Genomic DNA, 23684 nt, shown 5'->3' with positions numbered 1-23684 from the left:
CACACTGTGGAAGAATTTGTGAAAATAGAATATTTTTTTATTTTTGGCAAAAGTTGGTGCTGAATGCATTGACCATTTAGTTAAGTTTCAGTCCATCTCAGGGCCTTCTGGACTGGGTGCCTGGCAGGTGATGGTGGTGAATTCTTGGGTTTGTGTGAGTGCAATCTGGTGCTGAGACTGGAGCCTTACATTTTGCCTTATTCTTACGGAGGAGAGTAGTTATTAAGACTGAGTCACTTACATCTAAGAGTCAGTTATCTCCCTGGAATAAAGGATTGTCCAAAGTTTCAGATTAAAGCAAAGCAGGCCTACACTTTGCCTTTGTCACCTGACTTTCTCAGTGGCACACAACTCGGTTTCACTCTCATTTTAAACAGATTACTGTATCAATTTTAAAGTTTTTGTAAATTTAAAAACATTCTACAAATATAGTATTCTATACATTAGTACATTAATATTTAGCAATTTGTTTTTAGAAAAAATAGAACAAAATTATTCTGAAAATAGTTTTGAATATTTGAAATAAGCTACTTCTCAGATATTTGACTTTTTCTATGAAGTGAATTTTGTCCAACTGATAAGCCATCTAAATAGTTTACTTTGTTTTTCTTTAGATCACAAATCAAGACAAACCCCTCTCGTTTGGTATATCCCTTCAAAATCTCAGCATGCAGGTACTTTGTTCAAAAAAGAAATGTTACTTTTTAAATTGTGTAGTAATGATTATGTCAACATAAGAAATAAACGAGCTATGTGTTTGGTTGACTTGTGTAGAACTGGTTAGGAAGCTATCAGAATGGATTGCAATTGAGTAAGTAGGGGCTCATGTGTGAAACTGCTGATTTTTTTTTTTTTAAGTAGATTCAGGTATTTTATGTGGTTCTTCTTTAAGTTACCCTTTTCATTTTTACTGTGTTTTTCACTTTTATCTTTGTAGCTACAAATAGTACAGGTCAACTTAACTCCAGTTCAGTATTACATCTTGCATTTGATTTATCTATAGTTTCTTTTAAAAACATGGCTGTGCAAGTGAAAAAGGAAAGGGTGGGAAAAGGCAGAGATTACTCAGTAAAGGTAGATAGTGTCTGTTGTTAGCGCCGCTGGCATATTGAAAATGCAGAGTCACTGTTTAGTTTTGGTAGCGTGAAAGTCATTGTCAATAACGCTGGTGGTTTTATTTACTTAAAATACTTGATGTGCATTTGTGTGTGCCTCCGTATATTTATGTGCACCACATGCACAGGACAGGAGCTCATAGAAGTCAGAAGGGAGTGTCGGATGCCCTGGAACCAGAACTAACAGGTGATTGTGAGTCACTGTGGGGGTGCTGGGAACTGAACCCTGTTCCTTTGAAAGAGTCTTTGCTTGTTTCTAACCCCTGATTCATCTCTGAAACCCACAAACAGTGGGTTTAATTATTACCTTTAGCGGTTCCCGGAAGTTTGTTTGCCGTACTAGACACAAAGAGTTAATCTTGGGTTGGCATCCTGATATATGTGTTTTTGCATTTTATTATTAGTTTTTTCAATACTGAGTCTTGGTGTGTTAGGTAAGCAGTCTACCACCGAGCCACGTCTCCAGTGTGAAATCTGTGCTTTCAAAGTCACTCTTGAGAAAAAAAAAAAGTCACTATTAGTGATAAAATTCATGCTGAAGTTTGGGAGCCATACTTGTCATCAACTCTTCACACAGCAGTGTGAACCATCTTTCCAAAATGAAGGATGTGGTGAATCCAGCATTCTGGCGGCTGAGGTAGTGTGATTACAAGTCCCTCTGAGGTACATATCCAAGCTCTGTTTGGAAAGAAAAATTCATATGCAAATGAAGATTTGATTACTGTTGTTCCCATTTTTTATTTTTAAAAAATTTATGAGTTTTGATTTGAACCTGATGCTGATATAGTCAGCCTTGTTGTCAATGACTTTGACTACCCTTAGTTTAAAATCTGTATTTTTGTCTTTATATTGCATATAAAACCTTTGAAATCAGACCCTAAAAGTAACATAATTGTTTTTCCTTTTTTCTTTCTGTTCTATTCTTTGGCTATATCTTGGGCCTTTGTTTAAAAAAATAACAAACTACAACACAAACTAACAACCCAACAAATCAAAACAAAACAAACAAGCAAATGAACCAAACTATGTATTCCTGCCTGGAATCATAACCTTAAAATGAGTATCTTTTATTCATGGTATATGAAATACTGTGATGATAAGGCTGTTGTTTCTGGAGTCCTTTCAACAAGAGTACGAGGTGATCCTACATTCAAAACAGCTGGACAAAGCAGCCTTACAGACTACAGCCAGGATTTCTGAATCTTCTTCGAATCCCCCATGACATTGCCCCTTACCACCAGGAAGTAGTTTGGAAAGAACAACGCCCAAATTCCCAAATATTGTCTATAAATGTTTTTTTTTCATTTAAATGGACTTTGTTATATAAAATAAATTTTAAAAAAATTAAAAAAAAAAACAAGTGTACTATTTTAGGTTAGTCATTTTATCTGGCATACCTATGAGTTGGATTTTTTTTTTCCTTGCCATGTTCTGTCTACTGTATATTGCTCCTCTAAAATTACCTGTTTGAAATTATTTCTGCTTGTTTTTCACCAATGAATTCCTTGAAAGAAAAGGGTTAGGGTTAGGGTCTGATAGTAGTATTTTTGACTAAATGATATGTTTACAAAGGCATTTTAATGAGAAATTGATCTTAGGGTGTGGGTCTGATAGTAGTATTTTTGACTAAATGATATGTTTACAAAGGCATTTTAATGAGAAATTGATCTTAGGGTGTAATAGATGATGAATGATAATGTGTTATGGTCTCTCTTGTTTTTTTTCCTTTTTTCCTCTGCAGACAACTGATCAAAATTGGATTCCATGTTTACATGATGAAACTGAGAAGCTAGTTCGGAAGGTAAAATAAATTCTAACCCATGAAAGAGTGAAAGAGAATTTTGCAAAGATGTCATGATGATGATGATAATGATTTTGTGTCTGTGTGTGTGTGTGTGTGGGGGGGGTTTGTGTGTGTGTGTGTTTTGTGTATATGTGTGTATGTGCAAACATGTGAATTATGTCTATTTGCTTTATTTAGGGTAAGACTCAATTACTTGAGACTTTTGGCATAGTAAATGTTAATTCTTTAAACAAATTAAGTCATTAATAATGATCTGTTTACAGCTAATCCGACTAGATAATCTCTTTGCTTACTGGAATGTGAATTCTGAGATGTATTATCTGAATGATTATGATGAATCATTGGTAAGTAAATATCTATATATTTTTTTCCTCCTTTTTTTTATTTAATTTATTATTTTACATGTAGATCCCAGTTCCCTCTCCCTCCCTCCCTTCCTCCCTCCCTCCCTCCCTTATTTTTACCCTCTCTGCCCTCTCACATGCACCCTAACCACCCTCCCCTCCCATCCCCCCCACCCCAATTCCATATGTAGGGAAATGCCATCCAGTTGGGGTCATGTAGATCTGACAGGTCATGTGAAGTAGGGACTAGGGCTTCTCTCCTGTCTCTAGATTAAGGCAGTTATCCCTCCATGGGGGATGTGTTTGCAAGGTCCTTTTGTGCACCAGGGATACATCCTGGCTCCACTGTCTGAGGTCCCTTAGACTCCTCAGTCCTTCTGGCTGAGACCCATATTCAGGGGGGCCTGAGTCAGTCCCATGCTGGCTTCCCAGCTATCAGTCTGGGGGCCCATGTATGTATATTTTTTTGTATCATATTTTGTATAATGTTTAACTCCCAGTCAGTAATTCATCCTTACAATCAGTATTGCTTCTAAACAAAGTCCAGTAGGATTTTAAGAAACAGAATTAACTGGAACCTTTTTTTTTCATAATTAATAATGCATTGTTTAGCCATTTTAAAACTTTATCCTGGTGAAGTGTGAATTATTTATTTTTCAATGGCTTTTAAATATTCTTTTAGGTAATATAAATTTGTAGGATGAAGGTATATTTGCATAAATATAAATAAAAACAATTTATCTTTTAATAGGAAGCCTTGAAAAATGGTATTGTCAATGAAAATATTGTTCCAGAAGGTTATGATTTTGGTAAGTTATTGTAAAAATAAAAATATAATTAGTAAAGGTAGCTACCTAATATTGCCGTAGTGGTATGATCCTTCTGTTCATAGTGTCCTAATAATTTTTTTTGAAAAAAGGTCTCATTCAGTAGCCCAGGCTTGCCTCAAACTTAATGACAATCCTCCTGCCCTACCCAAATCCTGAGGAACCACCTTATCTCATTTAAAATTTTTTTTTTTACTGTTCAGTTATTTTAAATGAGCATGTATTATCCCCCCAGCCCCCATAAAGCCCTGGCTGTCTTGGAATTTACAGTGTAGTTCAGGCTGTTATCAATGCACAGTTGATAGCTCCTCCTGCCTCTGCCTCCAAAGTGCTGGGATTAAAGGCATGCACCTGTGTTTCTGGCCTATACATTAATTTTATAATGACAAGATAACTACTAAAATACAGTAGAATGGAATGATTTTAAAAAGAGTTTTAGCCTTGAGGCCAGTTTTTAGCAGTTGACATCAATAAATGTCAACTGTTGATGCTTAATCTAGTTCTTGAATTTGATTTTCTGACATTGTAAGGCATAGAATAGTCTTAAGATTTTTCTTTGCATCAGTGAAAGTTTTCTTTATGTATTGCTGTGTTATGTGTGCTATCTAACGTTTTCATAATTCCCTCAAAGGACACGAATACCCATTCTTGTGGTTTTTGTTGTTGTCTTTCTTTTTTGTTTTCAGTGCTGGAGGTCCTAGGCAGTCACTCTGTTACTGCACTACATGTCCAGTCCTTAGTACCAAAAACTTATGTTCATTATTTTGAAGTTGGCTTTATCCTTAATTCCTTCTTAGAGGAAATAGGAGGTCAGATGTCATGTTTATGATTCTCAAGTATATTTACATTTGACTTACATTTTCTGTGTATTAGAGTACATTGAAAAAAGAAAACAATTTGTTAGAAGGGGTTTGGAATAACAGGTTCAGCTGCTGAAAAGTAGAAAGAATGCAGATGTAGGAATGGTAAGATGAAAGGAATAAAGCCTATGTTTGAGCTAAGGATGTTTCTAAAAACGACCCTCTGCTTCATAGGACTAAAATGCAGACCTTGTTGAAAATGACACAAACATTGTTGAGGTTCAGAATGTCTCTGTACTATTGTATTAACAAAATTTGTTGGAAATCCAACTCTGTAACTGAAAAAACTCATGGAGCTGTATCTCCCTGTCTGTGCTCACTGTTAGCAGGGTCCTGGGGGAAGTTTTTGTTTGCTGGCTACATTAGCTACTGTGCTGAAGAAGTCCTTTATGCAGTAGGAACCAGACTGAGAACTCATGCCTCTGTAGAATCCTGTTAAATGAACACACTGGGGGGACCTGACTGTGTAACTCCCTCTTGTTGATTTTCTTAACATAGCATTAGGCCAGCTGGTAAAGAGGGAAAACTTTTTAAAATTATAATTGCCTAAAACTATCCTTTCCTTTTCTTTTTAAAACAAGCATTGAAAAGTGAATTTGGTGTTTGTAAATTGATAGCCACATACTAGGGAGGCAATGAGGACTGGTCTGGGTCCTTCTCGCTTTCTACCTCCTCTCCTTTCTTTCTAGTTAATGGGAGAAATAATACTTTTATTTTTTATGCTAAGATAGGAATGATCCAGTAGAACATGGAAAATTAATGAAATAGACTTGGGAGGATGTCTGGATTGATGTGGGAGAAGGGGTTGGCATCTATTGCATAAATGTAGAGTTTTTTGTTTGTTTTGGTTTTATTTGGGTGGGGGACCCAACATAATCAGTTCACCTCTAAGTAGTTTTGTTGTAAGAGAAAAATCTTAGTATTGACTGGATCAATAGGGATGGTAGTAGGAGTTAACAGTTTCTCTTTAGAGTATGTATGCCTTATACGAATATATAACTACAATGTATACTGTTTGAGAACAGTACATGAATCCCATTAATATGTGTAACTTTTATACCTATAAGGAAGTAATAAAATAAGCCTCATTTTAGTAGGTAAGATTGAACTGGGAAAACATGTCAGAGGTGAAGGGTGCAGGGGAGATGGCAGATTAGTGACTCTTTTTTTAGTTCCATATTGTTCAAGTATTGATTTGTTTTCAAACAACATTTATGTGTAATATGTAAAAGATGTTTTAGAGGTGGTTAATATGAGTGCATTATGTTATCTTTATATACAACTCAATTATAATTCAGTAGTTGATCGTGTATAGTTTATACTGTCACTGCTCTGCATCTGCACATTTTTTACTTTTGCTGCTATCATTTGATCCAAGCAGGTAATCTTGGACAAATTAATATTCTCCCACTATTTGTGAAAATTGAAAGTAGGACTAGTTTACAGAGAAATTATCATAAAATGAAGTCAGTGGTAAATATAATCTTAACATTTCTAATATGTTTAAGTATTTTTAAAAATTAAAATAGAATTAAAATTGATTCTTCTTTACTAATTCATGAAGAGTTTATCTACCCAAACTCTCAGCAGTGTGAGGTATTTGGGACTGCAGAGAGGCTGTGAAAGAGTGGGTACAAAAGAGTATTTCTAGTTGGGCTCTTTAGTGCTTGGACATGTTTGAACTAGAACTCTTAATTTTTTTCAATTTGTCTTGTTTCCCAGTTTTTCGACCTATATCTGCTAATGCCAAACTTCAGATGAACCGGCGGTCAGATTTTGACTTTTCTGACCCCAAAATAAACCTGGTTGTTGAGTTACATACCATAGTAATTGAGTTTAATAAACCACAGGTGGGTGATTTTCTTTGATGCCATTTTAGATTGTGAGTTATTGTTTGATAAAAGCAAAGTAAGATTTAAGTGTTTTCTGAAATTCTTAGTTACATAAACATTCCCTTAAAAACTCGACAATTTAACTTTTGCCTTCATTAGTGAACAGGGACCCTGAAACATTGAAAAGCTTGATTTAACTTTGTTTCTCTAGTATTTCAGTCTCATGGAGCTTCTTGAGTCAGTTGACATGATGTCACAAAACTTGCCATACAGAAAATTCAAGCCCGATGTACCTCTTCACTACCATGCCAAAGAATGGTAAATGCTTCCATTGGTTTGACAGTCCTCCAAAATGTGAATTAATTTTATTATTTCTAATATTTAAGATTATATCCAAAACTAAATTTGCTATGTCTTTTAAAGCTGTTCTAAGATTTGGTATAAACTGATTTGGGGTTAGGAATGTTGCTCCCCTTGTGTGTCAGTGATTTGACTCAAGTGTTTAAAAATGCAATTTACACCTAAAAATCTTAAAATACTGTAGTTTTCATGTACTGTAGAAGGATCAGTATTTTTGAAATAATTAAAACTTTGGTTTGTTTTCTAGTAGTGCTTTACCCCTTCTCCCCTAATCCCCCCTTCCCCTCCCCCAAACTTTCTTATTTGACTCATTAGACTTGTATTAACTCAGCTTGAATTCTAGTACATGAGTCAGATCTGGGAAGCATATCCAGGTAACCCCATTTTTAAATTTAAAAATTTTGTTACTTTATTTTAAGTTGTAATTCAGTTCTAGAACTTGTTGGACTTTTATAGCTAATAATAGGTAATAATTGTTTTCCAATTATGCCTTTAGTTGTACAGAGCTAAATTTTTTAAAACAGAACTTAATGTTTTGTTTATTTTTTATGTTGCAAGATATAGTGATACTGGACTGTTGCTATAAATAGTGTTCTGATAGAATACTGTTTTAATAGTCTTATCGTAATTATTCACGTTAGAGAAAACAGATTCAGTTGTTTTATTATTGTTATGAATGTAAGTATGGAATCTTTTTTTTTTTTTAAATTTAAATAGGTGGGCTTATGCTATACAAGGTATTCTTGAAGTAAATGTTTGTCCCCGTTTACGGATGTGGTCATGGAAGCATATTAGAGACCATAGACAAAAAATGAAACGATACAGAGAATTTTATAAGAAAAAGTTAACAAGTAAGAAGCCAGCTCCTGAAATTCTCATGTCTTTGAAGGTTAGCATTTTAAAATAATTATTGAATGCTTTGGTGTGCCTACTTTCTCCTTAGGTTTTTTAAAAATATTTTTAAAAAACATTTATTTGTGTTGGTGCATGCATGCTCACTGTAGTGTATGAAGGGAGATCAGAGGACAACTTGGAGTCCACTCTTCCTTCCCACTATGTGAGTTCAGGTAGTCAGGCTTGGTGGCAAGCACCCTCATCTGCTGAGCCACCTCTATGGCTATTTTTCCCAGTTTTTAGTGACTGCTGCTTTTTAATTACTTAGTTTGCTTTTTACTGACCATATTCTGTCACTCTTATTTGGATATTTTTGTGCTTTTACTCTTTAGCTGTGTAATAAAATGCCTGATGACATTCTCCAGTGAGCTTTTAAATTTAGATTATTTTCAGTTTAAAAGGATTTGGGTTCAGGTGCATCATAATGTGAAGCTTTATGTTAAATATTTTGTAAGTCACAGAAGTGATTGCTAGATCACTGTTTGTGATCTGGTATATATGTGTTGATACCATCTTACTGTGCCTTAGTGGAGTTTGTTTGGTATGTGTAAGCTCCTTCTTATCTATATGTCTGTGTAGCCCTGTCCTGTTATCTCGCTGTACTTTTCTACCTTAGTACATCATCCTTACATGAACTTTCCTGATTTTCTGCCTGTACAGATAATATGTGTCTTACATTGGTAGTACCTGTAGTTTTTATCGGCATCATATTAAATCATCTGCCTTGAGCTATATTTTTGTATTATTCTTGTCTTTTAGCTTTATGGTGTAGGCTAAAGGGAACCTTTAAAAAAAAAAACAGATAAAGTTTAATTTGGACATGCCAGGGATGACTAGTTTTTTGAAAGTAGTATAGCCATTTGAAGTCTAGCTGGATTTCTAGTGGAAAATTCTGAAAAGATTGTATTTTTATATTTTCCTTTCAGTTTTAAGTTAGATGACTTCCTGAAGACTAGGAATAATGAGAAATTTTGGAGTCTAGAGGCCTTTTGGGTGGTTTCATGTTTCCTTCATAGTTATGGTCTTAATCAGAATATTCTTCAGTATACTGGATAGCACAATTCTGAGTTAAGCTGTTTTCTATATTAATTCTAAGTCCTTGTTGCTTCTTCTGGAGAAGAAAGTTTGAACCTAAAACTTGAAAGTAATCATGGAAAAGTCACAGATGTGATAGGAGTGTCGCTCCTCTCAGTTTGTGTCCATAGCTACAACAAGTTGAAAAAGCAGAAAAGTTGAGTACATGTAAGCCTACTTGAAATATCTTAATAGTGATATAAACTATGCATGTAAGATGAATTTATTGCATTAGTTAAAATGGTTCTAATATGTTTACCTTTGTAATTAAAACCCTGATGAAAGACATTTTAAACAGCACATGTATGCATGTATCTTTTTGAATGTATCTCTAACTATATTTATAGAGATTATAATTATATTCATGACAGGGATGAGTTCTCTGTTTACAACTTACTCTGTTGTAATTTTTAAGTTCCTGCATGTGTGTATGTGTGTGTTTATGTAAGAAATCATTGTGTCCGAGAATGTAAGGATAACATATCGATGGTGGTCATTTTTTTTTTTTTGTAGCTTATATTTTAAAGTTGAATTTGTTAAATTACTATACAGTTAACACCTTTTTTGCTTATATTTTTAGGAATTGGAGAAAACCTTGGATGTTTTTAATATAACCATAGCTAGACAACAAGCAGAAGTTGAGGTAATTTCAGCTTATCATGAAATTAATAAAAATAAATCAAATGTATTGATATGATAGGTAATTTAATACTGTGTAAAATACTTTTTTATGAAGAGTTCAAATGTACTTTTTGTGTGACAAGAAAATTGATGTATGTTTTTGTAACACTTGTTTAAATAGGATGAAATTATTTGTAAGTAATTGAGCCTATGAAAATTTCAGAGTTCATGGGTAGATGCAAAACTGATACCCACTGCCTGCAGTTTCTGTATCTTGTTAGGTCACAGGAAGATTCATGTGTCATTCCAAAGTCTTGTTTGGTAAATGTTGCAGTTACCATGTTATGTTGTTAATATGTACATTTGTTTATATTTATTCAACACAAAATAGATTCATTTTGAAAATATCCTGCTTCTATTTCTTTGGATTGCTGAAACAAAGTTAATTTGTCATCTATTGGAAAACTGACTTATTTTAGGTAAAGAAAGCTGGATACAAGATTTACAAAGAAGGAGTAAAACATCCAGAGGATAACGCAGGATGGTTTAGCTGGCTGTGGACTTGGTCAGAATCAAATGCTAAACAACAACTAAAAGATGGACCTGGAAATGCTAAACAACAACTCGAAGTTAAACCTGGAAGTATGTTGTTTTCATTTTACATTAGTATAGTTGATCATCACGTACATAACCATAAAGTTTTTTCAAAAAAATTTCTAATTAAACAGGTAAGAGTGTATTCATAATGATAAATTGTTTAATTTATTATCAAAATTATAGAATTATTGTTAATTTCAAATATATGTTCAGAAATAGTTGGAACAATCCTCCTGATGCTGTGGAAGTACTTTACCCAGGAAATACTGAGGGCAGGGCAGGTGCCATAGAATGGGTAACTAGAAATTGTAGAATGCTTTAAGGCACTGGAAAGTTCTTTTGAAATCGCTTCTTGGGATGATTTATTTCCTCCTTCTCTTTTTGGGATCTGTATGTGTGTATGTGCCTGGAGTAAGCCTAAGCAGGGCTTTGCTTATACTCAGGCATGTACTATACTGCTGAGTTGCTCCTCACCCCTTAACCATTTTATTTATTTATTTATTTATTTATTTTTTATTTTATTTAATTTTATATAACAAAGTCCAATTAAATGAAAACAAACATTTATACACAATTTTTGGGATTTTGGGCGTCATTCTTTCCAAACTACTTCCTGCTGGTAAGGAGCGCTGTCTTGGGGGGATTTGAAGAAGATTCAGATATCCTGGCTGTAATCTGTAGGGCTGTTTTGTCCAGCTGTTTTGAATGTAGGATTAACTTGTACTCTGTTTCAGGCGGTCTGGCGTGATCAAACCACATTAGTCTGGAAGGAATCCACATCTTTTCATTTTCTGTGGAAACAAAAATAGAAATCCTTTTCCCCAGTAACTTGTCCTTCAACTTAAATTTTGGAGTCAAAGCATTTTTTTAATTTAATTTATTATTTTACATGTCAATCCCAGTTCCCTCTCCCTCCCTCCCTTCCTTCTTTCCTCCTTCCCTCCCTTTTATCCTCTCTGCCCTCTCACATGCACCCTCCCCTCCCATCCCCCCACCCCAATTCCATATATAGGGGAAGGCCATCCAGTTGGGGTCATGTAGATCTGACAGGTCCTGTGAAGTAGGGACTAGGGCTTCTCTCCTGTCTCTAGATTAAGGCAGTTATCCCTCCATGGGGGATATGTTCGCAAAGTCCTTTTGTGCACCAGGGATACATCCTGGCTCCACTGTCTGAGGTCTCTTAGACTGCTCAGTCCTTCTGGCTGAGACCCATATTCAGGGGGGCCTGAGTCAGTCCCATGCTGGCTTCCCAGTTATCAGTCTAGTGGCCGTTAGCTCCTCCTTGTTCAGGTAAGCTGTCTCTATGTGCTTCTGCCGCGTGGTCTTGTCCTCTCCATCTGCTTCTGGGTTCTAGTTCGACTCAGTGTTTATGTATGGGTGTTTCCTCCTATTTTCAACAGGCATTAGTTGAGGGCTCCATGGAGAAGTTAGTTGTTGATCTCACTCTCCGGGAAGGGCATTTATGATAGCCTTTCCACGGAAGCTGAAATTGTTAGTTGGGAGCAGTCTTGTAGTTCTCTCGACCTTTCTTTGTGTTCAATTTTATCTTCAAACCAATATTGGCTCCCTCTTTTATGTTCTCTCTCTCTGTCTCTGTCTCTCTCTCTCTCTTTCCTATCTTCTATTCCTAACCAGGCTCAATCTTCCTGGTCCCACATGTTTTCCTTTCCTCCCCCTCATTTTCTCCTACTTCTCTCTCCATTCGCTGTCCTCCCCCACTTCACCTGAGCTCTGGTGAGGGACTTTATATGAATCTCTTAGAATACACCTTGTATTCTAGTTCGTCTGGTGATGTGAATTATAGGCTGGTGATCATTTGATCTAGGTCTAAAATCCATATATGAGTGAGTACATACTGTGTTCCTCTTTTTGTGACTGGGTTACCTCATTCAGGATGGTTTCTTCAAGTGCCATCCACTTGCCTGCGAATTTCAAGATACCATTATTTTTTTCTGCAGAGTAGTATTCCATTGTGTAGATGTGTCACATCTTCATTAACCATTCTTCAATTGAGGGGCATCTAGGTTGCTTCTAGGTTCTTGGTTAGGTAGGAATAACATAGTAAAAATGGCAATCTTACCAAAAGCAATCTACTGATTCAATGCAATCCCCATAAAAATGCCACCACAATTCTTCACCGACCTTGAAAGGATAATAATCAACTTTATATGGAAAAACAAAAGACCCAGGATAGCCAAAACAACCCTATACAATAAAAGAACTGCAGGAGGCATCACCATTCCTGACTTTAAGCTCTACTACAGAGCTATAGTTCTGAAAACAGCCTGGTATTGGCATAAAAATAGACAGGTAGACCAATGGAATCAAATTGAAAATCCTGATATTAATCCACGCACCTATGAACACCTGATTTTCGACAAAACAGCTAAAATTATACAATGGGGCAAGGACAGTATCTTCAACAAATGGTGCTGGCACAATTGGATGAGGGTGTGTAGAAGACTGCAGATAGACCCATGTCTGTTGCCATGCACAAAACTCAAGTCCAAATGGATCAAAGATCTCAACATTAATCCAGCCACATTGAACCTCTTAGAAGAGAAAGTAGGAGGTACCCTTGAACAAATTGGTATAGGAGACCGCTTCATGAACATAACTCCAGGGGCACAGACACTGAAAGAAACAATTAATAAATGGGACCTCTTCAAACTTAGAAGCTTCTGTAAGGCAAAGGACACAGTGGACAAGACCAAACGGCAGCCCACAGACTGGGAAAAGATTTTCACCAACCCTATATCCGACAAAGGGCTGATCTCCAAAATACACAAAGAACTCAGGAAACTAGTCAACAAAACACCAAATAACCCTATTAAAAAATGGGTTACAGAACTGAAGAAAGAATTCTCAATGGAGGAAATCAAAAATGCTGAAAGACACTTAAGAAAATGCTCCACATCCTTAGCTATCAGGGAAATGCAAATCAAAACAACTTTGAGATACAATCTTACCCCTTCCAGAATGGCTAAAATTAGAAACACCATTGATGACTTATGTTGGAGAGAATGTGGAGAAAGGGGAACACTCCTCCACTGCTGGTGGGAGTGCAAACTCATACAGCCATTTTGGAGATCAGTATGGCGGTTCCTCAGGAAAATGGGAATTAGTTTACCACAGGACCCAGCAATCCCCCTCTTAGGCATATACCCAAAGGATTCACATCCATGCAACAAAGACATCTGTTCAACTATGTTCATAGCAGCACTATTTGTAATACCCCTTAACCATTTTAAATAAACAGGCTTTTGTTTGTTTTTGCTGTGAGGTCTCTCTGGATTGCCACAGCTGAGTTTAATCTCCGTGTCTTTCTGGGATTACAGACATCGTGCTATGGTGCCCAGTCAAGACTTTATTGCCTTGGAGGGTTAGGGACTGACCATATGATACATCTTGAATTTGTCACTTTTTGGTAGTGTGGCTAAGTTAAGTGTGCTAAATCTGTTTTATCCATCTGTAAATTGAGAGAAAATTAGGATAGTATGTCTTCTACTTTGTGTTGATTAACATAGTGCCAGTAAGTTCTTGCTTTAGATGGACCGAAAAAATTTTATTGTCAAAATTTTGTTTGGTAACTTACTCAAGAATCATTTCTAAAATTTCCAACATGAATCTAGTAGTTATTATTTGTAAAAGATACTATAATAACAATAAAATCTGCAGGCTGGCAAGATGTCTGAATGGTTTTTGTTTCCAAATTTAACCATCTGAATTTGATTCTTGGGTCCTATGTAGTAGAGGAGAATTAGCTTCTTAAAATTGTCTTCTGATTGCCACATAACATGAAACACATATAACTCCACATGATATACTTTGTAATGTGCATGCACATAAACACACTAAGTAAAATAAAATTCTGTTTTGTTTTTATAAAGGCAGGTAAATTATGTCTGTTAGTAACAAGACCTTAAAACACTTATTTTATGATTTATAGTTCTTGAAGAAATGTTGACACCTGAAGAAAAAGTTTTACTTTATGAAGCAATTGGTTACAGTGAAACAGCAGTTGATCCAACCTTGCCAAAAACAGTAAGATATTTTTTTGCTTTATATCTTTTAATATTAGATGTGCTTTCTGTAATTCTTTAGAAATTATATGTTGCTAATTTTTTTTCTGTGATCATTTTGCAAGGGGCTGTAAGTAGGAGTATTTATCTTAATTTCAAAATATGAATAAAAGTATTTTAATTTTTAGTGCTATTATAGTGATTCTTTGGTAATGAAGGATTGTTTTAAAAGTGTCTCTGGATATGGGAGTAAAGGAATTACATGAATGAGATAGTTATGTTTATATATACTTCTCATCCTCACCTCTATTTAATCTGGATCTTCTCTAGTTTGAAGCCTTGAAGTTTTTTGTTCACTTGAAAAGTATGTCTGTTATTCTAAGAGAACATCATCAAAAGCCGGAGCTGATAGACATTGTAGTAGAAGGACTTAGTACTTTGATTGTGCAAAGACCAGGAGCCCAAGCCATAAAGTAAGTATAAATTTATTTTCTTTCATAGGTTAAATAGCACTGATCTCAATCTGAAATAAAGAATTTTAAATGTTTGACTATTGACAGGAAAATTCCACACCTGCCTTGGTGTAATGGATTATGGTATGAACACAGACACATTAAAAGTATTGTATATGATTACCTTTAGACTGTGTGAGGAATATATAAAGTGTAAATTAATTCATGCCTAGATATGGATCCATTCCCCAAGAGACTACATCATCTGTACAAAAATATCATCTATACACAAATATTCAAAAATCCCCCAAATCTGGAATCGGGTTCCAAGCATTTCACATAATGTAGATACTCAGCTTCTCTCTCTGTCTCTGTCTCTCTCTCTCTCAACTTTCCTTGCTTGGATCAGTTGACAGGTGGCACACTGGTGACTTGAAATGGCATAATTATGTCATATGCTATTTTAGTGACTAGAATGTGAACTGACAAGAATGTAGCCAAAGACTCATAGGCTAGAGGTGAGGTCTCATCCATGTCTTTGTTCATCTTATTAAGGTTTTCACATGTATGTGTAAGGAGTTAGGTTTTTCCGCCTGCTGCTGGTCTTGTCCCACTGCCGCACCAGCCCCAAATAACACACAGAGACTCTGTATTTGATATAATGCTGTTGGCCAGGTACTAGTTTCTTATTGGCTAGCTCTGTCTTAATTATTAACCCATTTCTATTAATCTATGTATTTCCACGTGGTCTCATCTTAGTGGAAAGCCAGCTGGCATCCTGCTCTCTCCAGACTCTCCATGTTGACTCCTCCTTCCTACTTCCTCTTTCCTCCTTGTCTCCTAGTCCCGCCTATCTTGCTTTCCTATTGGCCAACAGTGCTTTATTCATTAACCAGGATGAGAAACATATTTACAGAATGACATCTCCCATCATCCTGGCCCATTCAATATAGTTCTGGTGTTTAAACATGGAAAAAAATTGCCTTATTTTTGTGGGGGCACTTACATTTTTGAAGGGTCATTTAAACAACATGAATATTTTAATTACAGGTTAACTTTGAAACATTTTGAGTAGGATAAGACTTCACTATGCCACTAACAGAGTTCTCAAACTGGTCAACAATTAAAAAAAAAAAAAAAAAAAACCACACAAAACAACAAAAACATGGCAGGTGCTGTTGGGGAAACAGCTTAGGTGCCAAAGTCTGCTGCAAAAGCATGAGGGCCTGAGTTTGATTCCTAATGCCTTGGAGAAAGCTGGGTGTCGCAGCAGCAGCCTGAAATCCTAATGCTGGGGAAGTGGAAACAGGAGCAACCCTGAAACTCACTGCCCATCCGGCCCCATGGATTGGGTGTGCCCGCCATGCCAGTGAGAAACCCTGTCTCAAAAAAACACAGTGACAGCCAGTGGTTCAGCTTTTGTCTTAAAAAGCTCCATTTTAAGGTTGGAGTTTAGGTTACGGACTTTTCAATCTTTTGTGCTGTGATTTAATGTACTCTTTGAGTGTCTAGGGACTAAGACTTTCCCCTATACTATGTAATTTTTTGAAATTGGTAATGTGTTATATTTATTGTAAAGTAACACTAAAGAAAAAAGTAAAATTAGTATTTGACCCTACAGAATGAAACAACAAATGTTGCCATTTCTAGCATAGTTGCAGGGACAGACTTGACTGGGGTGGTGAGGGAATGAAGAAAAGGCAGACACACACAGTCAGATGGGGTTGGGAAGACTGGGCTCTTTGGTGGAGCAACTATCTCACCCCAGATGCACAGTGCATATATTATATACAGTTCGAACCGAAAGGTGGAGTTGTTGCATACAGCTAACTGAAGAGGCAAAGTTACCATATACAGTGGAATGAGCAGGCAGAACTTGTCATCAACACATTCACTGAGGACTTCATACTTTCATACCTTCACTCTCCAAAATATGACTTTTCATCTGGGTCTACTTTTTTTTTTTTTTAATCACTCTTCCTCCTCGTTGCCACTCTTTCTTTTTCTGTCTTCTTCCTTGCTTAATCCTCTCTTGTTTTTGAGATAGCTTGTCTTCCTGCCTAAAACCTCTGTTTTTCTAGATTACAGGTGTGCATCTCCATGCATAGTGTAGTTTAACCTTTAAGAAATATAGTTCACATACCTATAACTTACCTATTTAGTATATTTATTGGGGTTTTGCAACCATATTACATAGGTATTTTTTATATTGATAATGTTCAATGTTATGTAGCCACCACCTGAATTCCAGACATTACAACATAACCATGAGGAAATTTTATATACTTTACTGGCGGTCCCTTCCCAGTCCTCTTTCCCTTTTCTGACAGGTAACTTCTGTTTCTTTCACCTCTCTCTCTCTGTCCCTCTCCCTACCCATCCCTCTTCTCCCTCCCTTCTCCTTTCCTTCCTTCTCTCCCTCCCTTTCCTCCCTCCCTATCTCCTCTCCCTTCCTCCCTTCTTCCTTCTTTCTTCCTTCTTCCTCTCTCAGTGGGTAAGAGCTTTTGATATGTTTGCATAAGGATCTAAGTTCTAATCCCCGGGAACCCACAAAAAGACAGGTTATGAATGCATATCCCTGTAATTCAAGTGGAGGCAGTCGGTGGATCCTGGGAACTCAATGGCCAACCAGATTAGCCTAAGTAGTGAGCAGCTAGCTGTTTAGTGAATGACTCTGTCTCAAAGGAATATAGTAGAGAGTGAGGAAGATGGCTGATGTTCTTCTCTGGTCTTTATATGTGCCTGCATACCCATGCATGCAACACAAACAGATACACATGCACATACTCAAACACGGAGTTAGTATTTTTAACATTTTATATGAAATCATCTCATCCAGTATGTGATCTTTGCAGTTTTTTTCACCCTTTTTCTTTTTTTCCTTTGGTGTGATGTTTTTAGGGTTCATTCATATAGAATGAATTTGTAATTAAGTTTTATTGCCTATATTCTGTTATTTGGATGTACCATATTTCATGTTTCCATTATTTAACTGACAATTTCTTGAGTTGCTTCTATCATTTGGCTGCAATGAATATTTGACATAAACATGGACAAAGTTCTATTTATATATGGGTTTTAAATTTTGGGGTTATGTACCTAGTTATCTTAAATGCTAACTTAATATTGAACTACCAGACAATTTCCCAAAGCAGGCACATTTTACATTCCTACTACCAGTGAAAGAAATTTCCACTTTCTCCATATTCCCATGATACTTGCTATTATCTGTTCTCATTATGCTATCTTAGAAAAAAGTGGTGTCTCACATGTGGAACTAATTTCTATTGATGGTTAATGATTTTATCCTTTTTTTTCTATATTTGTCCATTTTATGTTCAAGTTCATACCTTGTTTAGAGAAATGACATTTAAGCCTCCCCTCCATTTTGATTGATATGTCATGGTTTGAGTTCTTAACAATTCTTTATACATTTTTGATATGTGGCTTTTTCATAATCTTTCTCTTTGTGGTGGATATCAAATTCAGAATTATCTATGTTTATGCTAGGCAAGTGTTTTACAACTAAACTATAACCTCTCCCCATTATTTTGTACATGTGTGTATTTTAGGGGTATGTGTGTGTGTGTATGTGTGTGTTTTTTTGTGTGTATGGGTTTGGGGGTGCTAAGGATTGAACCCAGGGCACTTCATTTGCTAGGCAAATGCTATAACTTTCCAGGTAAAATGATCTCATGTTTTTTTATTTAGTATATTTTCTTTCTTTTATTATGCCTTTTGCAGCAAAAATAGTTTAAATTTTGACCTACTTTGTTTTACTTAGACTTTTTATTGTATATGTATTTTAACATCTCCAAGTATCTCCAAGAAGTTTGCTTAACCAAGGGTATAATGAATATCTTATTTATTTCTATAAGTATTTTATAATGTTACCTATTTAAATTTAGGTTATGTGCCCTGCTTCAAGTGAAAGTACCAAATACTAGTTACCATAGCATTTTAATGTAAAATTTAATGTGAATGTGGCTCTTAGTGAAGTAATCTATTAAAATTCATAGGAATTGTATATTTTCTCTTAAATGATCTCAGTTAATAGGAAATGTAAAGGAAAATGTGTTTCTGTGTTTTATAATTTTGCCATTTGAGAAATTATTTAAAATTATATTGACTCACAATTCCTGTCCTTTCCTCTTATACAGATTTGAAACCAAAATTGATTCATTTCACATTACTGGCTTACCAGATGATTCAAAAAAACCCTACCTACTGTCTTCATTGGATGATATGTCCCTTTTCCAGATTACATTCGAGACAAACCCTTTAGATGAAACTGTTGCTCAGAGATGTATCATAGAGGCTGAACCTTTAGAGATAATATATGATGCAGTAAGCTTTTTCTTTGTTACTTATTTTCATGCATTTCATTTGTTTTGAGTTTGTGTTTTATGTTAGTGGTGCTTATTTTAACAGAGGACAGTCAATAGTATAGTGGACTTCTTCAGACCTCCAAAAGATGTCCACCTAGCACAACTTACTTCAGCAACTTTGACAAAACTTGAAGAATTTCGAGATAAAACAGCAACAGGTAAAGTAATTTGTGAATTAAATAAAATATTAAAATTTCACTTTAAATGTATTCCTAGACTGGGTATTTCTAGACTGGGTATAGTTCAGTAGAAACTAATCTGATTCTTTTGCCAGGTAGATATAATAGTAATTATTTTTTATACACAGAGCTTATATTTAATAATCACATTTAAGTTAATTGAAAAAAATTTCATTTAGTTATTTAGATCTCTTTTTTATGCTATTAGGCTTCCTGTTTCATTCTTTTACTATGAATTCCAGAATTTGATAGATTAGGCTGAGAAATAAAAGTCCCATGTTCTGTCCTCAAGGAGAATGAAAGTTATCAGTATGGATTTATAAGGTATCATTTAGTTTGAATTTGCTAATACATTTTCATGTTTGCTTATTGTTTATTTGTGCTTATTCTTATAGTCTTTCCTACAATCTCAGATTCCATTTGTAGCTCAAATTTCTGCATTTCATTCCAGCTCATGTACTGGAGTATGTAGAAGAATCTCCAAATAGTATATTAAGTAAAACCTCTCTTTCAATCAGTTCTTCCTATTATATAGAAAGATAGATACTGACAAGTAAATGTGAAATTAATCCCATAGCTAGTCAGATTGAGGTTTTTTTTTTTTTTATCTTCAAGACATTTTTCCTAAGTTCTTATCTTATTATTCAGCAAAAAGTACTACAAAAGTAAATGTCTGCTGTTATAAAAACGTTATAAAAATGTTATAAAAATATATCTTAGAAAGTATAAATCTCCCGCATTTTACCCTTGTAATTTTTTTGTGGGTGTTATAATTTGAAGTTTGTTTTTCCTTTGCTATACTACTAGTATCATTTATTATTATTTGAAATGGAAATATTCAATATTCAGCCAGGTCTCAGTAAGTTAGGTCCCAGTCTAGTGTTGACAATCAAATTCCATGCCAATGAAGACTACAGAATAAGACCCTCTCTTAGAAACAATTATGAAAATGTTTATAGATGTTGGAAAGGTACTAACATTCTTTTTTTTTTTTTTGTAGTTTTAGCTTTTCAAGACAGGGTATTTGTTTCTCTGTGTAGCTTTTGAGCGGGTCCCAGAACTAGCTTGTAGACCAGGTCTTGAACTCACAGAGATCCACCTTCCTCTGCCTTTCTCATAAGTGCTGGGTTTAAAGGAGTGCACCACCGCTGCCCAGCTTAAGCTACTAATATTCTTAATTTAATTTTCAACATTTAATACATTTTTGATATTTACAGAGAACTAAAATTATTTTGGAATGGACTGATAGCTCTTAACCATTTTGATTATTTTTTTCCCCTCATTTTCTTTTATTGGTTTTGTTGCAGTAGCCTCCATTAATTGTTTACTTGTTACTTGTTTTTCTTTTTCTTTTTGATTTTTTTATTTAATTTGTTATTTTACATGTAGATCCCAGTTCCCTTTCCCTCCCTTCCTCTCTCCCACCCGCCTTCCCTTTTATCTTCTCTGCCCCCTCACATGCACCCTGACCCCCCTCCCCTCCCATCCCTCACCCCAATTCCACATGTAGGGCAATGCTATCCAGGTGGGGTCACATAGATCTGTCAGGTCATTTGAAACAGGGACTAGGACTTCTCTCCTGTTTCTAGGTTAAGGCAGTTATCCCTCCATGGGGGATGTGTTCGCAAGGATTTTTTGTGCACCAGGGATACATCCTGGTTCCACTGTCTGAGGTCCCTTAGACTGCTCAGTCCTTCTGGCTGAGACCCATATACAGAGGGGCCTGATGCTAGATTCCCAGCTATCAGTCTGGGGGCCCGTTAGTTTTTTGTTCAGGTCAGCTATCTCTGTATTTCTGTGTTTTGTCCTCTCCATCTGCATCTGGATTCTAGGTCGACTCAGTGTTTAGGTATGGGTGTTTGCTTCTGGTCTATCATAGTGTTGCAGATCCTGGAATTTTTGTTCCTGGAATTTTTTTTAGATTTAACATTTTTCTTGACTGAGGTATCAATTTCTTCTGAGATTCTGTTTTCCCTGTCTTGTACTCTGTTAGTGAGTACAAACCTTGCCTCTGAGATATTTAACTTCCTAACTTTTCTTGTCAGTCTGGGTTTTCTCTAGTGATTTCTATTTATACTGTTATGTCTTGAACTATTTTCATTATTTCATTCTATTCTTTGTGTTTTCACAGTCTGTTAAGAGATTTATTCATATTTTCTTTAAAGTCCCTGAACACGTTCATAATTGCTATTTTCAGTTGTCTTATTCTTCAGCTATACTACATTTCTCAGGGTCTACTATAATAATCAAGGTTCTGTTGGAGGTCTTGGCCATTTTTGTGTTTTTGTGCTAGTGTCCAGACATCTGGGGTTGTGATAACTGAAGTGATTTTAGGTGTTGCATCTTGTTTTGTCTTTATTGGATGGTTGTTCTGTTCCTTGTGGTGATATATTATATATGATTTAATAAAATCACTGCAGATCAAAATGCAAAGCTAGCCACAGCCATAGAGCCAGGCAGTGGTGGTGGTACACTGTTATGAGTAAATTTTTCTGCAGTAGCCTGGTCTCACCACCATACCAGCCCCAAATAATATACAGAGACTCTGTATTAATATATAATTCTGTTGGCCTGTTTCTAATGTTTCTTATTGGCTGGCTCTGTCTTAATGATCAACCCATTTCTATTAATCTAAGTACTTCCACGTGGTCTTATCTTACTGGAGAGAGGCTGGCGTCTACCATCTTGAATCTCCTCCTTACACCTTCCTCTCTCCTTGTCTCTTAGTCCCACCCATCTTGCTTTCCTATTGGCCAACAGTGCTTTATTCATTAACCAATAAGAGAAACATATTTACAAAATGACATCTCCCAGCAGAACACTCCTTTAATCCCAGGACTCGGGAGACAGGCAAACCAGGGATCTCTGTGAGTTCAAGGCCACACCGAGCTACACAAAATTGATCCAGTCTAAAAGAAAAACAAATCACTCAAAGGTCATCTCAGCACTTGTGATCACACACCTTTAATCCCAGCACTAGGGAGGTAGAAACAGGAATGATATGGCTAGGCAGAGAGAGGAATATAAGACAGGAGGAGACAGGAATTTGTGATTGTAGTCTGAGGCTTAGTGGAGAGCAGTGTCATCTGAGAACTTGTGGAGACAGGATCACCATTTTGGTCTGAGGTAGAGGTAAGAGCTAGTGGCTGTCTGCTTTGCTTTTTTGATCTTAAGCTTGAATCCCAAATTGTCTCTGGATTTTATTATTTGTGTTACAGCTGTATGTTGCCTGATAGAGGGTGCTTCCTCAGGTCAGTGGGTGGCAGGGCAATAGCTAAGTGGAACTTGTTCACATCTTGAGGTAGGGTTCTCAGGGAACTGGAGGTATGGTGGGAAGAGGGAATTTTGTTAGTAGGTTGCACTAAGGCCCGGTTGTCTGAAGAGATAGGGATGAAAGCGCCAGGGGTCCCTGGGTCTGACCCAAGGGTTGGAGTCTCTAGTGTGCAGAGTTTAGGTTGGAGGAGGAGTACCTGTAAGAAGTTATTTGGCTGAGGGTGACAATGAAGGCATTGTGATGGAGGTCAGGAAGGATAGTGTTACTTATTTATGTATGTCCCTGTTAGATGTGACCACTGTGATGTCTGGCTTAGTGTTTCTGAGTACAGATGGCTACCATAATGGGATGAATGAGGGAGTGAGGAAAGTTGGATCCACAGCAAGGTTTGGAGGGAGTCCTTAGGGATTGTAATGATGGAGGAGAGGCAGTCTGCTACAGGGCTGAGGAGGAGACTGGGGAGATTGTAGTAGAGGACAGGAAGTAGAGTGGAAATCACCTACTGGAGTCCATGTCCAGTATGGCTGATGTGATCCTTAGTTTTAACTTCACAATTCAGTATAAAACTGAAATGTATCTACTCCCTTTCATAGACAGAAGCTAAATAGTAATTGGAACAGATGATATTTGTATAATGAATTATTAGCAATAATGAAGGATTGTCTTACTCATTTAAAAAGTAACTTCAGAGGCGATAGCAAGAGCACTTACAAAGAATATTACAACTGAACCAGGAGTGTCCAGCCTTCCAAAGACTGAGGACCAGGCCTTACTGCACTTACTAACAGTATTATGGTTTCATGTTGGCAAAACGTTCTGGAAATCTATCCTCAGGTATGGGAAAAGTGTTGTTGGGACAATGTGTCATTACATATATTTTATCCAAAACTAATTTAGGAGGTTATGAAGAAAGGTGCTGGCTCTATTGTATTTTTGGTTCTCCTATTCTTCCTGGCCTAATGTTGGGGAAAGCCTCACTGTTGTGGAGGGAACACACTGAGCCAGGGAGTGATACCCTTCCTTCTATGGTGTGGTGTCTTG

General features: G+C 36.2%; 1 protein-coding gene across 1 annotated transcript in view; it reads left to right on the top strand.

Moving 5' to 3' along the window:
- The window catches only part of Vps13a (vacuolar protein sorting 13 homolog A), a 180596-nt gene that overhangs the window by 25738 nt on the left and 131174 nt on the right, over nucleotides 1-23684 (top strand). Inside the window, exons 7-19 of the mRNA XM_051194059.1 lie at nucleotides 615-674; nucleotides 2857-2916; nucleotides 3183-3263; nucleotides 4015-4072; nucleotides 6673-6800; nucleotides 6994-7100; nucleotides 7860-8031; nucleotides 9691-9753; nucleotides 10211-10373; nucleotides 14278-14372; nucleotides 14681-14823; nucleotides 18963-19149; nucleotides 19234-19348. Of these exons, the coding sequence (XP_051050016.1) occupies nucleotides 615-674; nucleotides 2857-2916; nucleotides 3183-3263; nucleotides 4015-4072; nucleotides 6673-6800; nucleotides 6994-7100; nucleotides 7860-8031; nucleotides 9691-9753; nucleotides 10211-10373; nucleotides 14278-14372; nucleotides 14681-14823; nucleotides 18963-19149; nucleotides 19234-19348 (1432 nt within the window). The remainder of the gene's footprint in view (nucleotides 1-614; nucleotides 675-2856; nucleotides 2917-3182; nucleotides 3264-4014; nucleotides 4073-6672; nucleotides 6801-6993; nucleotides 7101-7859; nucleotides 8032-9690; nucleotides 9754-10210; nucleotides 10374-14277; nucleotides 14373-14680; nucleotides 14824-18962; nucleotides 19150-19233; nucleotides 19349-23684) is intronic.

This window comes from Phodopus roborovskii, unplaced genomic scaffold (genome assembly GCF_943737965.1).
Source record: "Phodopus roborovskii unplaced genomic scaffold, PHOROB, whole genome shotgun sequence".
Taxonomy (NCBI): domain Eukaryota; kingdom Metazoa; phylum Chordata; class Mammalia; order Rodentia; family Cricetidae; genus Phodopus; species Phodopus roborovskii.
This window is presented reverse-complemented; position numbering and strand designations above follow the sequence as displayed.